Below are 22,778 nucleotides of genomic sequence, written 5' to 3'. Positions count from 1 at the left end.
TAGCAGTAGGTTCATTACCTTTAATTGTCGGTGCAAGCTATTTTTAGAACGGCGGAGCAGAGCCTTGAGCTGCTCAGAGCTACGTTACGGAGGATTTGATTTATTCTCAGGCTCATGGGATTTCTTGGTTTCCTTCATCAAACTCATCAAATTCACAGTCCAACTCCAAAACGCTCTGGAGAAGTTGTGACCTGCACATTCACCACGCTATGAGATAATAACAGAACGTTACCAGACAGAGTTGTTTTAGAGGTAAATTCATGCAAAACCGCTGATGCACGTTCCTGTCGGGGGCAGTTTTTCATCAAGCAGTCTCTGCATTTCCCTCTAAAACAACTCTGTCTGGTAACATTCTGTTATTATCTCATAGCGTGGTGAATGTGCAGGTCACAACTTGTCCACCAGAGCGTTGTGGAGTTGTTGGATTGTGTATTTGATGAGTTTGATGAGGGAAACCAAGAAATCCCATGAGCCTCTGTAGCGGAGCTCTGAGCAGCTCACGGCTCTGCTCCACCGTTCTAAAACTAGTTTGCACCGACAATTAAAGGTAACAAACCTACTTCTATGACTATAGGGATTATGGCAATGGGCCAATTTGCCAAAATGTTGAACTATCCCTTTAAGAGAAACATTTGATTTGATTGCTGGTTATTGTAGCTTAGCACAAAGTCCAGAGATCAAGACAAAGACTCTGAGCAAACACTTAAGGAAGTCACTGCTCCTGCAAAATAAATAGACAGGCACACAGTAAACCCACAGTAAAACCAATCGCTCCTGGTTTTCCAATCATGCAGATTAAACAAAGATGTTCATTAGTGAGCTGTAGAGGTTCCCTGAAGGCAGATCTGACTCCCTTCAAAACACAGTTTGAAGGGAGCTGCTGCTTGTTCCTCCTCACCTCTGTACTCTCTGTGCTGAGGAGGGATCTGTGGGCTTTCTCCAGGACATTCAGGCCACTGCTCTGGTTGACAGCATGACTCTCCTGACTGCTGGAAGGCATCCCATCCCCCGGGGGCCCATCATTTCATATTCTGCCAGTGTATAGTGAAGGTCCCCAAAGAGGTTACAGTCTACCAAGGTGATGCAACAAACACTCTATGTTTCCTGTTACTTTATTTTCTAGATTTAAAAAAATGAGTTCATGATATCCAATTTGATCTTAGATATGTTACAAACACAGTTTATGAGACATTTAATTTAACAGGTCTCAGTGCACCGCATGGAACGAGCAAATATTGACGTTGGCAGATAACCATTTACTTAATGGGGTAATGTTGATTAGAAAGTATATGGTGCATTGATCGTTTTGTTGTAAATAATCAATAAAGGTGATTAAATCAGCCACTATGATTTACTCAAAACTGAACCAAGTTAATTATTTTTCTTTTTTACATATGCATACATAATATGCAATTATATATTAGTGTACTTACAGTGGTATCAGTTTAACTAAACCCTAATGTCTGGGTGTTTGTGTTCAGTTCTGACCTTTAGGCTAAATACATAAAGCTGCATTTACTCTTCATTTCATTAATAAGAAATCAGCATAAACATATACAATTACTGCGCTTCAGAGGTTCTTTGTCCAACAGAGACAGACGAAGACAATTATGTGTGTTGATGTTTAGTTAAAAAACGTAAACACATCTGTAAATTCCAGTATAACCAGGTGCAGCCGCCTGCGTGGAGTCCTTTGTTGTCTCAGCACGGTGATGATCACATTTCTCCTCTGTTGTTGGCTACAGTGCAGAAGATGAAGAAGCAGCAGCAGCAGCCAGACGGCTCCGATAAAAGCAGCAGCTCAAACAGCAAGTGATGAAACATTGTCATTTTCACTGCTCCCCTCAGAGAGGAGGAGGAGGAGGAGGAGGAGGAGGAGGAGAGAATCAAACATGTGACAGGTGTGAAAGAAAATGTGTAAGCCGCACTGTACTTATGGGGTGCGACGGATTTATGGGGACCAGAATGACTGTTTGATGGTTAGGACCTAGTTTCAGGCAAGGCAAGGCAATTTTATTTGTATAGCCCATTTTTACAAACAGTATGTCTGAAAAGGCTTTACATGGAATCATAACAACATCCTCTGCCCTTAAACCCTCACATCCACTGAGGAAAAACTCCCAGGAAAACCCTTTTTTAAACATTTGGAGAAACCTCAGGGTGAGCAACAGAGGAGGGATCCCTCACCCATGACGGGCAGATGTGACATAGATGTTGTATACAGACTAGAAAACAGTAGAATAATGGAAAAACATGGAGGTGGCTAACAAGAGTTGATGAAGGCAGCTTCAGGTGGGCAGGGAGAGGGTGTGTGCAGGGGTTTTTAAATCATCATTTTAAGGGTCTGGGGCTTGTAATGTCTTCTTATATTTCGCCTCCTCCGACCCTCCCAGATCCCCAATTCTTCTCACCATCTTCCTTTTCTCCCAGTGTATGGAACTACTTTATGCATGATTCATTGATATGGATGAATATCAAAATATGAAGCCCTAAAGATTGAGGGGGTTGTTTTTTTAAAAGCCTGATGATGTCTGTGTAAGAAACTACCCATTGATTTGCATCGTAGCCTAGTGGAGGAGACCGAGCTGGGATGTGGAGTCAGAAATACATTTGTTTTTAGATGTGAATCTAAAATGTGAAGAATGTGAAATCTGAAAATAGCCTACATTTGTTCAATTTTGAATAATTTGGGGTATTTTTATTGGTGGTGGGGGGGCAATTCATGTTTTTCAGAAATTGGAGGGTGAGTGAGTGAATGAGGTAGTATAGGCTAGAGACAGAAAAAGAGTAACAAGATCCACTTTAAAGCCCAAGCCCTTTCATAATTATCATGAATTATTAATCAGAACGTTATTAAATTTATATCAAAGCTCTTTTGATATCTTTGCCTCATGCGGGCGTCAACCCGATTTTTTTTTTTTTTTTTTAAATCATCAAGCTGATGATCAATAAAGTTCAGATTAGTTGTTGACCTACAGGGAGCCATCATCATCATCATCATCATCACACGGAACCATTTAAACCGGATCAGGTTCCTCCATCACTTTCACCTCGTGGCCACTTAAGTTCCGTGGTGCTGATGACGGAGCTGATGTGGTGGTAGTGGCGGGGGGGGGCGGGGGGGGGGGGGGGTGCCTGTTTGGTGCTCAGACTCGTTTCAGTCCCTCTGACCTGCGCGAGGCAGCAGCTGCTCACTGGGAGCTTCACGCGCTGCAGCGTTTTCCACTTGTCAAGTATCAGCGTGCTTTTTTTCCCCCCCCAGCACCGGAGCAGAGGAGCAGCAGCAGCAGCAGAAACCACAACCGAGGGCTGTTCATCTCCACTGATAGGATTTACTCTTCATCTAGAAGGCTGATCATTCATATTTACAGAATAAGAAAACACACACACTCACTCACACACACACACACACACACACACACACACACACACACACACACACACACACACAACACAGTCCTGCACCCTGCCACGGCGCGCATCATCTCGGAGCTGCGGACGCTGCGTGCGGAGGATACAGCTTCATAGGTGAGAGCATTGTGTTGATTTTGTGCATGTGCTGAGATTTTTTGATGCAGGCGTCCATGAGATATCGGTGTGTGTGTGTGTGTGTGAGAGAGAGTGTGTATGTGTGTGTGCATGTGCGTGCTCTCGTGCTTGATAGAAAGAGAGGATTTGTTCAAGTCTGGTCAGGAGTGATGAACTCGTAAAGATCAACTCATCGTTTGTGTGTTTGAAGAAATGTACTGATCAACTATGAAATGAAACAATAACGTGTTCTTGCTCCGTGCTGGGGGGGACTGTGGTTGGGGTGGTGGGGGGTGGTGGGGGTCCTCGTGTAGCGCGTGTTACAAAGAAAAAAATATATAAATTAACAGCTTGAGGAAAAGAAAATTAAATTTAGACTGAATAAAAAAATAAAATAATAAACGTGCAGGTTTATCGATGTCTGTTGGCGTTAATCTGCAGTGAATGCGCTGGGTTAATCTGATCAAAACGTATTATATTAGCAGTGTTTTGCAAGGACACTGCTGTGCAGCCAGTCTATAGGCTGCATGGTATAGAATTATTATATTAAGACCCAAGTCTAGACTTTTGATAAAGATCTAGTGATCAGAGACCATGCATGGGGGGGGAGAGAGGTAGACAAAGAAAACAGGAGTCAAATCTGTGCCACTAGAAGAAGCAGCAGCCAGGTAGGAATGTTCATCTTTGCCAAAACAAGCTGAATATTCATATGAGTTGTGAGTCTCATAATTAAAGCAAAGCTGCATGTCTTTGCCAACAGCAGCAGCTCTGACATTTCTCTGCACACCATGACAGTGGGTTCAACCAACAACATTTTACACAAACTGCAGCATCACCGACCGACCGGCCAGCGCAGAGCAGAGCGCAGCGGAATAAACTGAGCAGCAGCAGCAGCAGCAGCAGCTCTGGGCTCAGGCTCCATCCAACAACATATTTAGCATGTTGAAGGGGTCAGAGAAGCAGCAGCAGCAGCAGATGTCTGAGAGGAAAACACTGAAGAGGAGGAGGAGGAGGAGGATTGTGGACAATGATGCTGTTTCTCCTCAGAAGTTTGTGGGAGCAGAGAGAAGTCTGCATTGTTGGGGGGGGGGGGTCACCTTTGTCAAGTGGGCTCCGTTGTTTCAGCTGCTGCAGTGCACACCTGTTACTGAGAGGACAGGGACAAAGAGAGGGGACGCACTTTGATCAGGACACTGGTTTTTAACTAGAGCCGCGTTATTTTTTATTAAAACAGGAGGAACATGACGCTGTGTGTTGTCTGCACCTCGGCCACTTGCATCATGTGTAGTTGGAGACAATTGATCCAGATGTCACCTAATGAACCAATCATATGAGAGTATGGAAGTCTGTGATACCCCCCCACCCCCTCCAATCTGCACAATGCACAGTGTGGAGTGGAGTGTGAGAACATGCCAACACAAAGACAGAGTCTTGGTGTGTGTGTGTGTGTGTGTGTGTGTGTGTGTGTGTGTGTGTGTTTGGGGAGGAGCCATACATACATATATACTATATAGGGCCTAACTCTGCAGCATGTTCCCACAGCTGTGGTGGGGAGACGGGGTGCAACAGCTTGACCTCCTCCCTTTGTGAGTCCGAGCTGAAGGGGGGGGGGGCATGGAAAAAAAAAAACACAGGAAAGGGCCACAGAGAAGAGAGGGTTCGTCAACATGTCACGGCTGAGTCAGCTGTTTTATACCGACAAGAATAAACTATGAACACATGAGACATTAATTTGAATTTTGGATATAATCCTACTATTGTGCTGGACTGAATATCAATTCAGATTTAAATACACAGTGGAAAACACAATTTTTTTTACATGCATTATTATTGTAACAATCAGTTTTTTGTTGTTTAGAAGTGCACAACTTCATCTACCTTGACCTTTTGCATTGCTTCAAATAGGGATTCCTGTGAGATTAGACACTTTGGCACCATCAGTGTGATTGATCGATGCTCCAGTGACAACATATTGACTTTTCACCGATACTGCAACTACAAGGGGAGAAGGAGAGAAGAAGGAAGAGGAGGAGAGGAGGAGAGGGTAAGGGCAAGAAGAGGGGAGAGAGAAAGAGAGAAAAAATGAAAGCTTGAGAAGAAAAATTGTGTCAAGATCCATCTCAGCTCCGCGGGGAAATAAAGCGATCGTATGGATTTGCAGTAGAAACACAGACAGACAGTTTTCTCTGCTGTGGCTTTTTGGACCTTAATTGAGTCTGTAGCCACGTTTTTTAAAGCATGCAGCACATGCACTTTTCTCTAATTTCAATATGTAACGTTGGATCTGCTTGTTACAGCCTAGAGACCCTGCAGTGGTTTCACTTCAGTAATTTTCTCCTTTTTAAATGAAGCAGCGCGGCTCCTTTATTTTGCTCCCTATCTTCTCCCTGACTGAGTGGACATGCATCCTTCTCCTTCTCCTCCTCCTCCTCCTCCTCCTCTGCTCTACACCTCTGCCATCAGCAGCTGCATCAAAGCCCTGTGTGATGTGAAGTGAGACACTTGCATACTAATGGAGTAGGAACAGGATGTCTCTCAGGCAGGCCAGCGCAGTGAGGACATGGAGAAAACATCAGGCAGCAGCTACTTAACTTTACTTTGCAGCATCGACACGAGCTCTGTTGGGTTTTTTTTTAAAAACGACAGTCCTGGAAAAAACTAGAAGCTTTAGTGTTTGATTGATTGATTGATTGATTGATTGATTGATTGATTGTTTTATTTCGTATGAATGACAGACATACATACGAAAAGGATACTGTAGGTAAGAAGCCAACTAAGGCTTATGAGGAACCCAACCTACCCCCTTGCAACTGATACATTTACAATCAATCATGGTGTAGAGACAAGATCATTAGGCTACTTTGCATATAATACAGAGAGAAATTTGAAACATAATTAAGTAGTCAAACATAATTAAGCAAAACAGACAGTAAAATAGGATGCTCTTGCAGAATTCATACATCACAGTTCATGAGAAATGAGGAATAGCTTACTATAGCTTATTAAAGCAATTTCATAAACAAAAGCGAGAAATTATTAATAATTTAGGTTCACCAATGAATATAATAACTTAGAATACAGTATTTTAAGTTTACATGGAAACATTCGCCTTCACGCCAGCATGTTCACATCAAAACACACAAAGCCTTAAAGGGATAGTTCAACATTTTGGCAAATTGGCCCATTGCCATAATCGCTATAGTCATAGCAGTAGGTTTGTTACCTTTATTTGTCGGCGTGAGCCTTCAGGGACAGTTTTTCAGCAAGCAGTCTCTGCATTTACCTCGAAAACAACTCTGTCTGGTAACGTTCTGTTATTATCTCATAGCGTGGTGAATGTGCAGGTCACAACTTGTCCACCAGAGCGTTGTGGAGTTGTTGGATTGTGTATTTGATGAGTTTGATGAGGGAAACCAAGAAATCCCATGAGCCTCCGTAGCGGAGCTCTGAGCAGCTAGCGGCTCTGCTCCGCCGTTCTAAAAAATAGCTTGCACCGAAAATTAAAGGTAACGAACCTACTGCTATGACTATAGGGATTATGGCAATGGGACAATAAACTATCCCTTTAAAGCCACATAAACACATCAAAACCTTCATACTCAGAAATACAAAAACCTTCATGCCCAAAGACCCTTAGCCTGCCCCTATGGAGTGTAAAAATCTATCTGGACACGTGTTACTATTGCAGAGTGGTGTGGAGAAGGAGTCACAACATTTACGCAGGTTTTTATCTCCTGTTAACGACCTGCTTTTAATTTCTCAGATGGTTTTTTTATCTTGCAGTCACTTCCTCCACATGCTCCTTCAGCAGCAGCAGACCTGACGCCGCTAATAGCATGTGTCTCTCTCTCTAATAATGTCTTCATTTGATTATGAAACACAGACGTGCCGGTGGCATAGCCGTTGCTATGGCGACGGCATGTCTGTGAGCCCTGTGGTGTGCGGCTGGCTGCTACTGCTGCTGATTCAGAAACACTAGTCAGTGCTTACATTTTGCACCCGGTGGTAAAAAAAAAAAGGGGGGGGGCCTCAGAAACAAATCGGAGGGGTGCAAAGCATTTCCTCTTTCTCCCCCCCTCCATCCCCCATCTCTCCCTCTATCTCTCTCCCCCCTATGAAAAATGATGCAGTGTGCTATCAAATGAGGTTCCTCCTGGCTGCACCGGTGGCACATGACAGAGTGTAGTATTAGGAAGACGTCGGCACCTCAACTCAAGGTACAAGGTGGAAAAAATCAAATTAGACGAAATTACTTCCGCGACAAACCAAGACAGAATTGTGACACGCTCTTCAAAGCGTGTGTTGTTGTTTGTTTTTACACGACTTCTGCTATTGGTCTGAAGGAAAAATGACCCACGCTCCATCTGTGTTCCTTCAGTGGCTCTGATTATTGTCATTGCTCCCTGTTTTGTGGAGCTGTCCTGTCCTCTAAATGCATTTATTAAGCCTTTGCATGAAGCAGACAACGCTCATTATGTCCCACAATTGCATCTTGATGTCTCACTTTTTATTTAAACCTCAGTGCCAGGAAGTATCAGAAGCTTTACGATAAATCCTGTGGAGATATCAGGTACAGATAGATGTATATTTTGGCGACGCGTGTGTGTGTGTGTGTGTGTGTGTGTGTGTGTTTTCTGTGTGTGTGTGTGTGTTTTCTCTGTGTGTGTACTTAAATTAAAACCTCATAAGGATTGGGTGAGTAAAGAGAGTAAATCCCTCCTGCTGGAGGCTTCAGTTCAGCCAGTCAGCTGGATAATGCTAAGCTGTTGAGGGATTTTTCTGTCTCCTTCTAGTGGTCTGTGTACGCATGCATGTCACAGTGTGTGAGTCAAAGAAGAGAGGGAAAGCTGAATGTGAATTTTGTGGAGAGAAGTGTGCATGAGTGTGTGTGTGTGTAGCGTGGATACATCTGTATGCATGAATTTTTAATTACATTCCCTACAGTGTCTTTGCCGTCTGCTGCCTCAGCCGAAGAGATTAAGCAGAAAGATTTCCAGGATACAGGTGCTGCTGCTGCTACACGACCGGTCAAAGCTCTGTTTTCACAGCGAGAGTGAATAAATCTCAGACCTAATCTCTGTCTCATCCCAGAGAACAAGAGTTCACAAAGGTGTGTTGTCCCAACCAAAGTGACTCTGAGCAGCACGGTGCTGGAGCGGTCGACGAACCTGTGGGATCCTGTTCTCCTGTGTTGGAATTAGAGGCAACACGCAAAACCAGGAAACTGAGGCAGAATGAAAAGCTATTTCAGCTATTTTATGATTGTACTGTATAATGACAGTGTGTTTGTGTGTGTTGCAGTTATGAGGAGTCATGTTTAGCTTAGTAGGTTGAAATACAAAATGATCATCCTTTGTTTAACTTGATCAACACAACACACAGCTCTGTGCCGTGTGTTCTCAAGGTTAGTTTGTTTTATTTTGAAAATCCCCTTGTGTCTTCCTCCTGCCCTGCTCTTGACCCCCAGTTTACACATAGCAAAAACAGTGATATTCCCGTGCATTCCCGTTTTGGCCTTTTGTTTACACGAAAGCTGAGCTTCAAGTCACCGAAAACGATTAAATCTGAGTCAAAAAGTGGAGACTGGGAAAAACTCTGTTTTCACATTTGCATGTAGATATAAGGAAACTGAGTTTTAGGCTTGATAACATCACAGCATGCATGCGTACAAACCAACAAAGCTCGTGCCTACAAAGTAGGTTCAACATAGGGTCTCTTCCAGTGACCCGGCTTCACTTAAAGAGGAACTATGTGAGTCTGGTCGCTCTACTGCTGTTTTACTAACCCTCGTCCTGGCCATGTGCATTTGTTTCCAACGAAGACGGTGAGAAATCAATCCATGGAGCGGTGGATAATGTTATTTATCATCTACCATGTTACCATGTGTCTATCTGTGTAGTCTTATCTGTCATCAACAAGAGATTACGGGTTACGGGCAAGGGGGCAGTTGTCGGTCTGAGAAGTGAAACTCACTTCCGTGTTCAAAAAACTGCAATCCCCTCGGCTTCCTCTGGGGGCTGGTGTCAGAAGGGAGCAACTCCAATTGAGCCCCATGTTAAAATAGCCGACTTTACAGCTTAAAAAAACATATTTACAGCCTGGTACATTTTATTTTTTTGGTCTCAACCAATAGTTTCTACCCCCGCACACACTCTGAGGGGGGTGAATTTTTTAAAACTCTACAGTTTTACTATTATTAGGTTTAAAATTCTCACCAATTAGGGCGCGGAAACGTTGAGTGACAGGTCCGGAGACCGCTGCTTCGAGGCCAGTGGGCGGGCTCTCAGCCGGCTAACCGCCGCACCGCTCCAAATATGGCAAGTAGAATCCAACATGGCGCAGTTCAAACCCCCGTAGTAGCAGCACAAAACAGACTCCCCCAAACCAATCGGTGACGTCACGGGTGCTACATCCATTCTTTTTACAGTCTATGGTTACGGGGCGCGTTATGTTTGTGTGGCGATGCCGCAGAGACGAGAGCTGGGACACCGGGTCGGAGGCTCTGATCTTACAAGGTTGGTTTTCAGACAAGAGACGCTAGGTGGAAGACAGAGAGCCTCCATTCTCCCTGGAACTAGTTACAAGTCATTGATTTAACCAGCACTAGGACTCTGGAGCTGTTTAATTAAGGTAAAAATGTAGCAGAGTTGAGCTACAAATCCTGCATAGTTCCTCTTTAATCGAACAATCACACAACCGTGGTTATTGACTCTAGGGAAGGGGATGGCATTTTCCAAGAGAACTGATTGGTCAGGAGTTGGAGCTTTTATACCTGGCGATCTCAATCTGAAACATAACCAGCTCTGGACCAGGTTAGCCGTTCAGCATAAGTTACCATGGAGATGTATCTCAGTAAGAAGTGAACCACCGCTGTAGTACGGAAAACCCAGAGTTAACCCTGTAGTTACCACATTAAGCCCTAATCCTGCTTCATAGTACAGGCCCCAAGAAGGAACAGGAAGTAACTTGTGTCATCTGTTGCTGTTGTTGTTGGTATTGAGTTTTTGTTGGGATTCTGATTGCCTTTTGGATTCTGATTAGTTTTTTTTTTAAACGATCTGGTGTGAACGACTCTATTTTTTGAAAAAGTAGAGGTGGAAATATGTGTGAGCAGTGTAAACGTGGCTTTAGTCTGCGTGTTTCCCTGTCATGTCATGTGTCCTTGGTTTCCTTTCGTGTTTCTTGCGTATTTCAGTCTCATCTTTAGTTGTTTTGCACTTTCGGTCTTTTTGTCTTTCTCTTTTTGTGACGACTGGGATTTTATACCCGTTGACCTTTTGTCAGGATTTTTACCATTGCAGACTATTGGAGACATTTTAGATTTTTTTTTATTTTGTCCCTTCTTCCCTTAGAAATCACTTTAAACTTGCTCTCCTGTGTTTGTGTCTGCGTTTGTGTCCCATGACAAAAGCAGATACTATGCAGAAAATGACAAGATGGATGATAGTGTGCTTTAAAGACCACGTGGATGTGCCGTATGAAAAAAAAAAATGCACAGATGCTGCAGACTCCTCTGTAGAAAATAGAGTATAGCACTTAGCAGGACGTTCACTGGTTTGAATCCCTGGACCAGTCGATGACAGGCAGGAAGCCAGAGAGGAATCACGTGTTTTGGCTCTGGATGGGACTTGGCAGTGAAATGTAAAAGTGTATTCTTAAAGACAGGGGAGGTAACAGCGGTGAAGTCAGAGCAGGTCAGTGGGGCCAGCAGTAGGTAACGATGGGTAAACTGGGAAGCTTGTGTATAGGTCTGAGTTTTGGTTTGTGCACTGCCGTGATTATGAAGCAGCCACCATTATCAGCGAAGAACAGAGCATATGTGCGCACCAGAGCTTCCTCGGGTCAATAAGGTCAACGCGTACACACAGTGTGACATAGGTGGGAACGGATGGAGACCCCCATCGTGCTGCCAGGCTGCCAGAAACCTGGTGCCAGGTGTCTGAGTTTTATGGCCTCAGCGTGAAAGCAGTGATTACTCCGCCTGTCGCCTCCAATTTAATACTCGAGCAGCGCAACACATAGAGGAGGAAGAGAGTGGAAAGACAAATGTATCACCAAACCAAATATTTCTTTAAATATTTACAAGCCAGTCGTTGAATGATGCACGTTCAGCACTTAATTCCAGGATCTATGAATAGGACCCGTGCAGGAAAAGGTGCAGGTCTCTGCTGCCACACTTCAGTCACGCTCAGGGAATCAGTTTGAGTGTGACGGGTTTTATTTTGCAGAGACCGGGCCACCTGATACCAGACACCGAGGCTTAAAACTCCTCCAGACAATATTTTCTTTTCTTTTCTTTTATTTATTTGATTTGTTGAATTTGAAGGAAAACGCTGCTTTCGCCATCAGCCTCGCTCCTCTGACATGTTTACATTTCCAGAAACAACCCTCCGAACGTTGTTGTTGTTGTTGTTCTCTTGTGTTGCAGACGATAGTGCTATCTTCTATATCCACTTTGTATTAGTTAGAAATACTTTCTCGACATGCAAATGTGGGAAAGAGACTGTGAGAAGGTGTCAACACATCATCACAGGGCGTGAACAAGACAGCACATGAAAGGAAAGAGAAAACAATCTGTGTCTGTTTTATGTTAATACTGGAAGAACTTGTCAGTTCTGATGTGAAACAAAATACACCCGCAGTAACACACACACACACACACACACACACACACACACACACACACACACACACACACACACACACACACACTGGAGGCTGATCCTCGGTTTATTTATGAGAATAATAGTGATTTTCTATGAGTGTGAGTCAGACTAGAGGCGAGAAGAGTTTCTATTTTTCTCTCTCTCTCCATTGTCAACTATTATAGAAGCTAATTATTTCTTTTTGTTGCTTAGATAATGGATTACTTCTGACAACTCCCCCTCACATAGATAGATGGATGGATGGATGGATACAGTAGATAGATAGATAGATAGATAGATAGATAGATAGATAGATAGATAGATAGATAGATAGATAGATAGATAGATAGATAGATAGATAGATAGATAGATAGATAGATAGATAGATAGATAGATAGATAGATAGATAGATAGATAGATAGATAGATGCTGAATGGACGGATGAACAGATAAATGGATGGATGGATGGATAGATAGACAAATAGATAGATAGATAGACCGGCGGATGGATGGACCAATAGATGGATGAACAGATAGATAGATAGATAGATAGATAGATAGATAGATAGATAGATAGATAGATAGATAGATAGATAGATAGATAGATAGATAGATAGATAGATAGATAGATAGATAGATAGATAGAAAGAAAGAAACATGAGAAACGAGATGCAGCACTGCCATAACATCATCGTAGCATACTACTAACAGATAACAGCCTACAGTACATAAGTAAAAGTGAATAAAAATACATTAGAACAGCAGCTTCATGGCAACTGGATTGTTGATTGTTGTTGAAGTTATAGCTGTTAAGTTGTTGAAGTTATAGCTGTTAAGTTGTCTTAATTTATGATGATATGATGAATGACACAATTAGGGTTTGTTGAAATAAAACCGATGACCTCATCCTCATCCATGTCTGCTTGTGGTGAAAATGGAGTGTGTACACAGTCTCTATATACACTCACAGTCTCTATATAAAGTGACAGATTAAAGCAAAGAGACATAAAACATTCCTAACTCCTCTGGCGGCAGCTCCGTCTGCAGCCGCAGCCTCCTCCACCTAAATAAAAATAACACTAAATTCACTTTTCCATGTGTACGGTACAGTACGCCTGCCTCCCATGGGCCTGTATCATAAGTAGTGAGTGATTAACAGTGAAGAGCACACACTGCCTGTATATTAAGCCTGTTGTGTAATGGGCTCACAGCCAGAGTTGCCGGCTGTGCCCACCCACCCCACACACACACACACACACACTCGCTCAAGAGGATCGCTGATACCAAGCTGGGATGCAGATAATCTACCCGGCCCAGAGAGAGAGGGAAAACATGTTGGTAATCTCTGAGGAGACAGATACGCAGCACATCAGGGAAGCAGGGCTAATATGATGAAACCCTATCTTCTTCTTCTTAGCTCCTGACAAATGGAGTTCGTACTGTACCAAATTTTGCGCCTCTCTATCTCTATAGTCCCGTCACTAAGAATTACATTTCTGTCATTTTCCATGTGAACGTGCTGCATGTATTTATCAGTTTTACTGTAGGAAAGAAACTTTTTGACAGAGCATGTTTTTACTGAATCATCATTTCACACTAGTTGTCAGGACTTGACCCATGTTCAACTGCTGTTCACATTCAACCCTTCTCCACTTCAGCCTTCAAAATTGATTAATCTATCAATTATTGAAACGATCAATCGGCTAATCAGATTATGAATCTTACAATTACCCCTCCACCCTCTGTGTGAAAAACACAGGCGGTGAGCGGTGTTATTATCTCATAACGTGGTGAATGTACAGGTCACAACTTGTCCATCAGAGCGTTGTGGAGTTGTTGGATTGTGTATTTGATGAGTTTGATGAGGGAAACCAAGAAATCCCATGAGCCTCCGTAGCATAGCTCTTAGCAGCTCACGGCTCTGCTCCGCCGTTCTAAAAATAGCTTGCACCGACAATTAAAGGTAACAAACCTACTGCTAAGACTATAGGGATTATGGCAACGGGCCAAGTTGCCAAAATGTTGAACTATCCCTTTAACAAGAGGTAAACATGTATATTTACACGAGAGCAGTGGTCAAGTAGTTTTTTTGACATCTATTGTCTCATTTCCACTTTATTCCAACATCCAGAGGAAACATCGTCTGTATTGAGACGGTATCAGACTGTGTATGTGCTCATTAAAAAAAAGTAGAAATGAATGTCTACACACAACAGCAGGGCAACAAGACGGATTTGACAGATTCATTCTGCCCCGTTAGACACGTCAACTTAGTCGCCTGAACGTCTGTGGGGTGGCAGCGTGGAAAAAAAAACTGCCAGTTGCCTCATTTTAACAGCGACTCTCTCTCTTTTCTTTTAAGCTGCTTTCAGTTTTCACTAAATCTGTAATATATCTAAAATCGCCTTTTTCTGTCTTTTTTTTTTTGTAGGTTTGAATCCCCCTCGACGTTTGGAGCAGATGTTCTTGGGGAGCCTGCCTCCTGCAAAATACTTTCCTGTGGATTAGAAATCGCAGACAGCAGCTTCATCTACAGCAGCGAAAAGGAGACTAATGCCCATGAACCTTCCCCTCGTCCCCTCCGCCTGAACACTGCCTCTCGTCTCGTCTAAGCTTTGTCTGAGCAGAGAGAGACAGAGAGAGCAGGCAAAATGGTGCTCAGCTCTCAGCCTTGGCCTCCGTTAATCTGGCTGTGCGTGGGATTGCTTCTTTCCTTTCTGACGCCCACACGTGGCAAAGAGTGTCCTTGTTTGTGCGTGTGCGAGATCCGCCCTTGGTTCACCCCGCAGTCGACCTACAAGGAGGCGACGACGGTGGACTGCAACGACCTGAGGCTCTCGCACATCCCCGCCAACCTGTCGGCGGACACGCAGGTGCTGCTGCTTCAGAGCAACGCCATCTCGCACACCGGTGGCGAGCTGGAGGCGCTGTTCAATCTGACGGAGCTGGACCTATCGCAGAACAACTTCAGCACGGTGGAGGCGGTGGGTCTGACCAACATGAACCACCTGACCACGCTGCATCTGGAGGAGAACCAGATCACGCAGCTGCCCGACCACTGCCTGGGGAACCTCTCCAACCTGCAGGAGCTCTACATCAACCACAATCAGATCAACGCCATCTCTCCACGGGCGTTCGCGGGCCTGCACAACTTACTGCGCCTTCATCTCAACTCCAACAGGCTCCACGTCATCGACAGCCGCTGGTTTGAGGAAACACCGAACCTGGAGATCCTCATGATCGGGGAGAACCCGGTCATCGGCCTCCTAGACATGAACTTCAAGCCTCTGAAGAGCCTGAGGAGTCTGGTTCTGGCCGGCATGGACCTCACCGACGTGCCGGCAGACGCGTTTGTAGGTTTGGACAACCTGGAGAGCATTTCTTTCTACGACAACAAGCTGGTCAGAATCCCTCAGCTGGCTCTTCAGAAAGTTCCCAATCTGAAATTCCTGGACTTAAACAAAAACCCGGTTCGTAAAATGCAGGAAGGAGACTTCAGGAACATGCTGCGTCTGAAGGAACTGGGCATCAACAACATGATGGAGTTGGCGTCCATCGACCGCTTCGCCCTCGACAACCTGCCGGAGCTGACGAAGCTGGAGGCGACCAACAACCCCAAGCTGTCCTACGTGCACCGGCTGGCGTTCCGGGACATGCCGTCGCTGGAGAGCCTGATGCTCAACAACAACGGCCTCACGGCGCTCTACCAGCACACGGTGGAGGCGCTGCCCAACCTGCGGGAGATCAGCCTGCACAGCAACCCGCTGCGCTGCGACTGCGTCATCCAGTGGATGAGCTCCAACAGGACCACCATCCGCTTCATGGAGCCGCTGGCCATGCTGTGCAGCTCGCCGCCGGAGCTCCGGGACCGCCGGGTCCGAGAGCTGCGGCCGCTGGAGTCTCCGGAGCAATGCCTCCCCCTCATCTCCCACGACACCTTCCCCAGCCACCTCAACCTGGATCTGGGAGCGAGCGTCAGCCTGGACTGCAGAGCCATGTCCGAGCCGGAGCCGGAGATCTACTGGGTGACTCCGCTCGGGACGAAGATCACCGTGGACACCGTGTCGGAGCGGTTCCACCTGAGTGGCGAGGGGACGCTGCGTCTGTCTCACGTGCAGGTGGAGGACTCAGGTCGCTACACCTGCGTGGCCCAGAACACGGAGGGGGCGGACACGCGAGTCGCCACCGTCCGGGTCAACGGCACGCTCCTCGACAGCGCCCAGGTGACTGTTTTATTGTTGTTTTATTTGTTCGGATCCCCGTTAGCTGCGCTCTAGAGCACCGCTAGTCTTCCTGGGGTCCACATTTAAAGGGCCAACGAGGAGTTTTGGAAAAGCGAAGCGTTTTCACACTACATTTATGAGCCTCCGCGCGCACCGTGAAATTCTTTGACCGGCGCAAGACAGACTCATGTTTTCATTCATCAAGAATTAAAGTCAGAGGTTCGAAGACGATCAGATACCGTCGTAGTTCCGACCATAAACGGCGATTCGGCGGCGTTACTCTCATGACTCGCCACAAAACCGAAAGTAGGGAAACGCTGGTCGGCTCGACCAGCATTCACGTAGATAACGTAGATTCATCCACGTTAATATGAGACTTTTTTATTGTCGCGGAATTTTTCATTCTGCCGATGGAGGAACTCCTCGTTGTCCCTTTAAAACCAATACATTTAAACTAGGGCTGTCCCGATTATCATATTTAGATAATCGATTATTCGCGGACATAAAATCGATCAAAATCGAAGCTTCGACGGCCAGGGGGTGCGCAATCGTAGCGGACATAATGAAAGTAATGGCAAACAAACACTGCATATCTCCAAAATCAGGCAGGATTCCAGGAATGTAACAATTGCCGATGAGAACCGGTGTCAAAAAGGAAAAAAAAAAAAAAAATCGATCACAGACTTCATGATCGATTACCATGGCAACGAACGAAGCTTTGAAGCTTCGATTTTTTTGGATCAGCCCTAATTTAAACATACATCTACAATCACAACACGAAAAAGACAAGACAAGTCAACAAAACTTACATTAAATCTGCACAATTGGATTGTCATCTACATCAAAGAATGTATGTAAGAATGAAAATGACAACAAGAAACCCTACTACCCTACATAAAACCCTTTGTGTGTATGTTTGTGTGCATGTGTGTGTGCATGTGCATGTGTGCGTATGTTATTTTACAGATATAAAATTCCAAGATATTTTTTTATTTGCTTTTTGAATGTTAGTTTGTGTGTGAGTTTAGTTATTACTTTCACTGATCTGTATTCTACTGTGTGCTTCAAACAGGTGATGAAGATCTTCGTCAAGCAGACCGAGTCCCACTCCATCCTGGTGTCCTGGAAGGTCAACTCCAACGTCATGTCCTCCAACCTGAAGTGGGCGTCGGCCACCATGAAGATCGACAACCCGCACATCACGTACACGGCGCGCGTCCCCGTGGACGTGCACGAGTACAACCTGACGCACCTGCAGCCCGCCACCGAGTACGAGGTGTGTCTCACCGTCTCCAACGTCCACCTGCAGACGCACAAGTCCTGCGTCAACGTGACGACGCGCGGCGCCGCCACCTTCGCCCTGGACCTGTCGGACCAGCACCCCAGCGCGGCCGTGCTCGCCGTCATGGCAACGATGCTGGCCTTCCTCAGCCTGGCCACCGTGGGCGTCTACACGGCTCGCAGGTGGAAGAGGAAAAACTACCACCACTCTCTGAAGAAGTACATGCTGAAGACGTCGTCCATCCCCCTCAACGAGCTCTACCCGCCGCTCATCAACCTGTGGGAGGCCGACGGCGAGAAGGACAAAGATGGCGGCGGCGGCGGTGGCGGCGGCAGCAGCGCGGAGGGGAAACCGTCTCCTGTTGACACCACACGGAGCTACTATATGTGGTGAGGAGGATTGAGGCCTGCACTGCAAAAACTCTGAATCTTACCAAGAATATTTGTCTTTTTTCTAGTCAAAACTATTCTCATTCTACCTAAAATAAGTATATTTATACATATACATACATAGTTATACATAAAAAGTAGCTTGATTTTAAACACTTTTTACTTATTTCAATGATATTTTCACTTGAAATAAGTAGAAAAATCTGATAGTGGAGCAAGTTTTTCTTTCTTATTACAAGCACAAAAAACTTCCTTTTACTGGCAGATTTTTCTACTTATTTCAAGTGAAAATATCTTTGAAATAAGTAAAAAAGTGTCTAAAAACTAGCTACTTTTTATGTATATACTAAGTGAAAATTAGTTTGAAACAAGTGAAAATGATCTAAAAACAAGTGAATTTTTAGTGATGAGTCTTATTTTAAGTGGAAAGAGATTAGTTTTGACTAGAAATGAGACATTTTGACAAGAAATAAGACAAATATTCTTGGAAAGATTTTGAGTTTTTGCAGTGCGGCTGCCTCTCCAGCAGCAGCAGCAGCAGCAGCAGCACAAAGAGACACACTTTTGCCATTTTGGTGCAAAAGTCGAATAAAGTTGCAAATGTTTTTTTGTATTCTCAGCTTTGCTAATAAGAGGCAGAGTGATCAAGGACAGGATTTTTATTAGTATAGCGTATCGCCTTCGTTTGATTCTTTCTATCTCTCTTTCATTGTTTCCGACTCCTCAAGATGGCAGCTGTATTTAGCCTCCAGGTTGTCTTAGTTGCTACGCTGTTTTCCTCGGTGCATTTTCTTTTTTGGACTCTCTTTCTTTTAGGGAGGGGAGGAGGACGACGACGATGATAACAGTCCTCTTGCAGCATTATCTAGTAGAGATCAGTGTTTCTTTCTCTGTTTTGTAAAACAGGTAATCTGTTGTGCACTGATAGAAAATGGAGTTTGTATGAACTCCGATTAAAAGCTGACAGTGGGGTTTAGACTTGTTAAACTGTCTACTGAATGTTAGCAATTGTGCAGTAATGTTGTATCAACTATACCTTTTTGAATTTTCTGGTTTAAACTGCAAGAGAATAGGATTTTAGTTTGCTGATAAATGTGATGTTAATGCTAGAAATACAAATGTTTTTTTTGTTTTTCTTCACTAAGGTGCACTAGAAACTTTTTGACCCTTTCCCTCATTTACTTGCTTAATTTACTAGATTATTTTTTCTTCTTCTTGCCAATTGCTTAGTTTATTATTTTTACATGCAACATGTATACTGAAGAAGTCTAAATAAATAATTTTTGGTTCTTTTGCAAACACATGGTCCTTTTTGTTTCAAGTTGTTATGGAGATTGTGAAGCATAGATACATAGATCATTTACTGCCCCCTGGTGGAGGCTGTATTTAACACACCAGTCATGTAGGAGAAGTAATGACAGTATTACAGTAATAAAGTTTTTATCCTTAGTTTATTAGGGCCCGAGCGGCGACTGCAAGTCGCCTGGCGAAAGCCCTATTGAAATTCGTTCATGCCCCAACGTGCAAGTGACCCCAAAGTGCAAGTGACCCCAAAGTAATCAAGTAGTGAAGTAATCATGTGGTATGGAAGACCCCCGGGGAAAAATGCTATATTGAAATTGTAATGTTTATTATTATTATTATTATTATTATTAGGGCCCGAGCGGCGACTGCAAGTCGCCTGGCGAAAGCCCTATTGAAATTCGTTCATGCCCCAACGTGCAAGTGACCCCAAAGTGCAAGTGACCCCAAAGTAATCAAGTAGTGAAGTAATCATGTGGTATGGAAGACCCCCGGGGAAAAATGCTATATTGAAATTGTAATGTTTATTATTATTATTATTATTATTATTATTCTTCCGACATTTCGTGCCCCAATTTCGCCCCTTTCCCAAATGCGAAAATGCGTATACTTTTGCACGGACGTCCGGCCTGATCCGAAATTCGATATTTTTGGGTGGTCGCACATGGTCGACACGAAATGGCGAAATAGCGCCCCCTACAAAGTCAAAAATGCCCATAGAGAATTTTGCTATCTAACTTTGTCCTATGCTCACAAAATTCGGTACACATATGTATTATACCCAGATATACAAAAAAGCCTCTTGACCTCATGACCTCAACCCAACAGGAAGTCGACCATTTTGGTTTTGATTTTTCCCGCCTAAAATTAACTCCTCCCAGAGCGTTCGCCCGATCAAGTTCAAATTAGGTATACCACATCTCCAGACCTCGCTGAGCTTATCTTGTGCTCCGTGAGTCCGTAGGTCAAAGGGCGTGGCTGCCAGCGCTCATCAGACTTTGGCGTTCTCGCCATGTCCATACGTGTGGCTCTCACGCCCACATACTTCATCCAATCAACTTCAAACTTGCTGGACATGATGATGGCTCCGCCCTGAACGTCCCGATATATTAACTTCCCACGTAACTCATAGCGCCCCCCGGTGGTAACAGGAAGTGTACTAAAATTTGAAAATGTACATACTTTGCCCCATCAACTTCATTCCACTTCTACAACATGCAGAACCAGTTGGTGAAGCTCCATCATGAACGCTGTGAAGCTACGAGTAATGGCGTCCCTGTGGGGGCGTGGCTAACATTCCTCGCCATGACAATACGTTTGCCCTTTGGATGGCTTTATTGAACTCGTATCAACATGAAAATTGGTACACAGGTCCAGGGTCACGACCTCAACGTTTCTATGTGCTCATAGATGATCTCACTCATTCGCCCCCTAGTGGAAACAGGAAGTGCCATTTTTTGCATCAACATTGTCCGATTTCCATGAAACTTCACATGTGTGATGAGGGACTGACCCTGAACACACCTGCACGCATCCCATTACTGCCCCCTAGTGGACAAACTTTTAACTGCTCATAACTCCCTCATGCTTTGTCCTATTCACTCCAAACTTCACATGAGTGATGAGGGGCCGCCCCTGAACGCTCCACACCACATGCGGTGACTGCCCCCTAGTGGATGAACGAAACATTGCATTTTTGGCCTCCTTCCAGGTTTTTTCTCCCTTTCACCTTCGCGCCACGGCCCCGGCGTGCCTCAGGCCCCGCGGTGGCATGGGCGAGCGAGGGCCCGCCATCGCCGCTTGCGGCTTTAATTATTATTATTCTTCCGACATTTCGTGCCCCAATTTCGCCCCTTTCCCAAATGCGAAAATGCGTATACTTTTGCACGGACGTCCGGCCTGATCCGAAATTCGATATTTTTGGGTGGTCGCACATGGTCGACGCGAAATGGCGAAATAGCGCCCCCTACAAAGTCAAAAATGCCCATAGAGAATTTTGCTATCTAACTTTGTCCTATGCTCACAAAATTCGGTACACATATGTATTATACCCAGATATACAAAAAAGCCTCTTGACCTCATGACCTCAACCCAACAGGAAGTCGGCCATTTTGGTTTTGATTTTTCCCGCCTAAAATTAACTCCTCCCAGAGCGTTCGCCCGATCAAGTTCAAATTAGGTATACCACATCTCCAGACCTCGCTGAGCTTATCTTGTGCTCCGTGAGTCCGTAGGTCAAAGGGCGTGGCTGCCAGCGCTCATCAGACTTTGGCGTTCTCGCCATGTCCATACGTGTGGCTCTCACGCCCACATACTTCATCCAATCAACTTCAAACTTGCTGGACATGATGATGGCTCCGCCCTGAACGTCCCGATATATTAACTTCCCACGTAACTCATAGCGCCCCCCAGTGGTAACAGGAAGTGTACTAAAATTTGAAAATGTACATACTTTGCCCCATAAACTTCATTCCACTTCTAAAACATGCAGAACCAGTTGGTGAAGTTACATTATGAACGCTGTGAAGCTACGAGTAATGGCGTCCCTGTGGGGGCGTGGCTAACATTCCTCGCCATGACAATACGTTTGCCCTTTGGATGGCTTTATTGAACTCGTATCAACATGAAAATTGGTACACAGGTCCAGGGTCACGACCTCAACGTTTCTATGTACTCATAGGCGATCTCACTCATTCGCCCCCTAGTGGAAACAGGAAGTGCCATTTTTTGCATCAACATTGTCCGATTTCCATGAAACTTCACATGTGTGATGAGGGACTGACCCTGAACACACCTGCACGCATCCCATTACTGCCCCCTAGTGGACAAACTTTTAACTGCTCATAACTCCCTCATGCTTTGTCCGATTCACTCCAAACTTCACATGAGTGATGAGGGGCCGCCCCTGAACGCTCCACACCACATGCGGTGACTGCCCCCTAGTGGATGAACGAAACATTGCATTTTTGGCCTCCTTCCAGGTTTTTTCTCCCTTTCACCTTCGCGCCATGGCCCCGGCGTGCCTCAGGCCCCGCGGTGGCATGGGCGAGCGAGGGCCCGCCATCGCCGCTTGCGGCTTTAATTCCTTTTGTTATAGAAAAATGTAGATCATTCAATAATCCAAAATAAACTAGAGAATATAATAAAAAACTAAATTTTACAATTCAAAGTCCATTTCATTTGTCACAGATTTATCACAAAATGTATTCTTACAAGAATCTGTGTGGTTAATACTGTACTTTTTTTTTTTTTTAACTTTAATTTATTTTCACATTCACAAGCAGAGACGATGACTGAAGCTACTCATGTCTTTCATTTGTAGTCGTCCCTTTTATAATACATCCACACATTCATACACCACACACACTCACTTATACAGTGATGGATCGGCCAGCAGGAGCAACGTGGG

At 44.6% G+C, this 22,778-nt stretch overlaps 1 protein-coding gene and 1 long non-coding RNA gene across 2 annotated transcripts; both read left to right on the top strand.

The window, feature by feature from the left end:
- The first annotated feature begins 878 nt into the window (after positions 1-878).
- Positions 879-3,453, top strand: LOC146986777 (uncharacterized). The gene is made up of 3 exons (XR_015035811.1): positions 879-1,078; positions 1,746-1,903; positions 3,271-3,453. It is a non-coding gene; the product is annotated as an uncharacterized LOC146986777 (long non-coding RNA).
- Positions 3,454-14,604: 11,151 nt separating this feature from the next.
- Positions 14,605-18,135, top strand: LOC146986776 (leucine-rich repeat neuronal protein 1-like). Its single transcript, XM_085775596.1, has 2 exons — positions 14,605-16,396; positions 17,469-18,135. Exons 1-2 carry the CDS (start codon positions 14,825-14,827, stop codon positions 18,069-18,071), a joined length of 2,175 nt encoding a protein of 724 aa, XP_085631722.1. The 5' UTR covers positions 14,605-14,824; the 3' UTR covers positions 18,072-18,135.
- Positions 18,136-22,778: the final 4,643 nt, after the last annotated feature.

The sequence above is a fragment of the Trachurus japonicus genome, chromosome 5 (assembly GCF_045865225.1).
Source record: "Trachurus japonicus isolate A0001 chromosome 5, Traja_1.0".
In the NCBI taxonomy this organism is placed as follows: Eukaryota; Metazoa; Chordata; class Actinopteri; order Carangiformes; family Carangidae; genus Trachurus; species Trachurus japonicus.
This window is presented reverse-complemented; position numbering and strand designations above follow the sequence as displayed.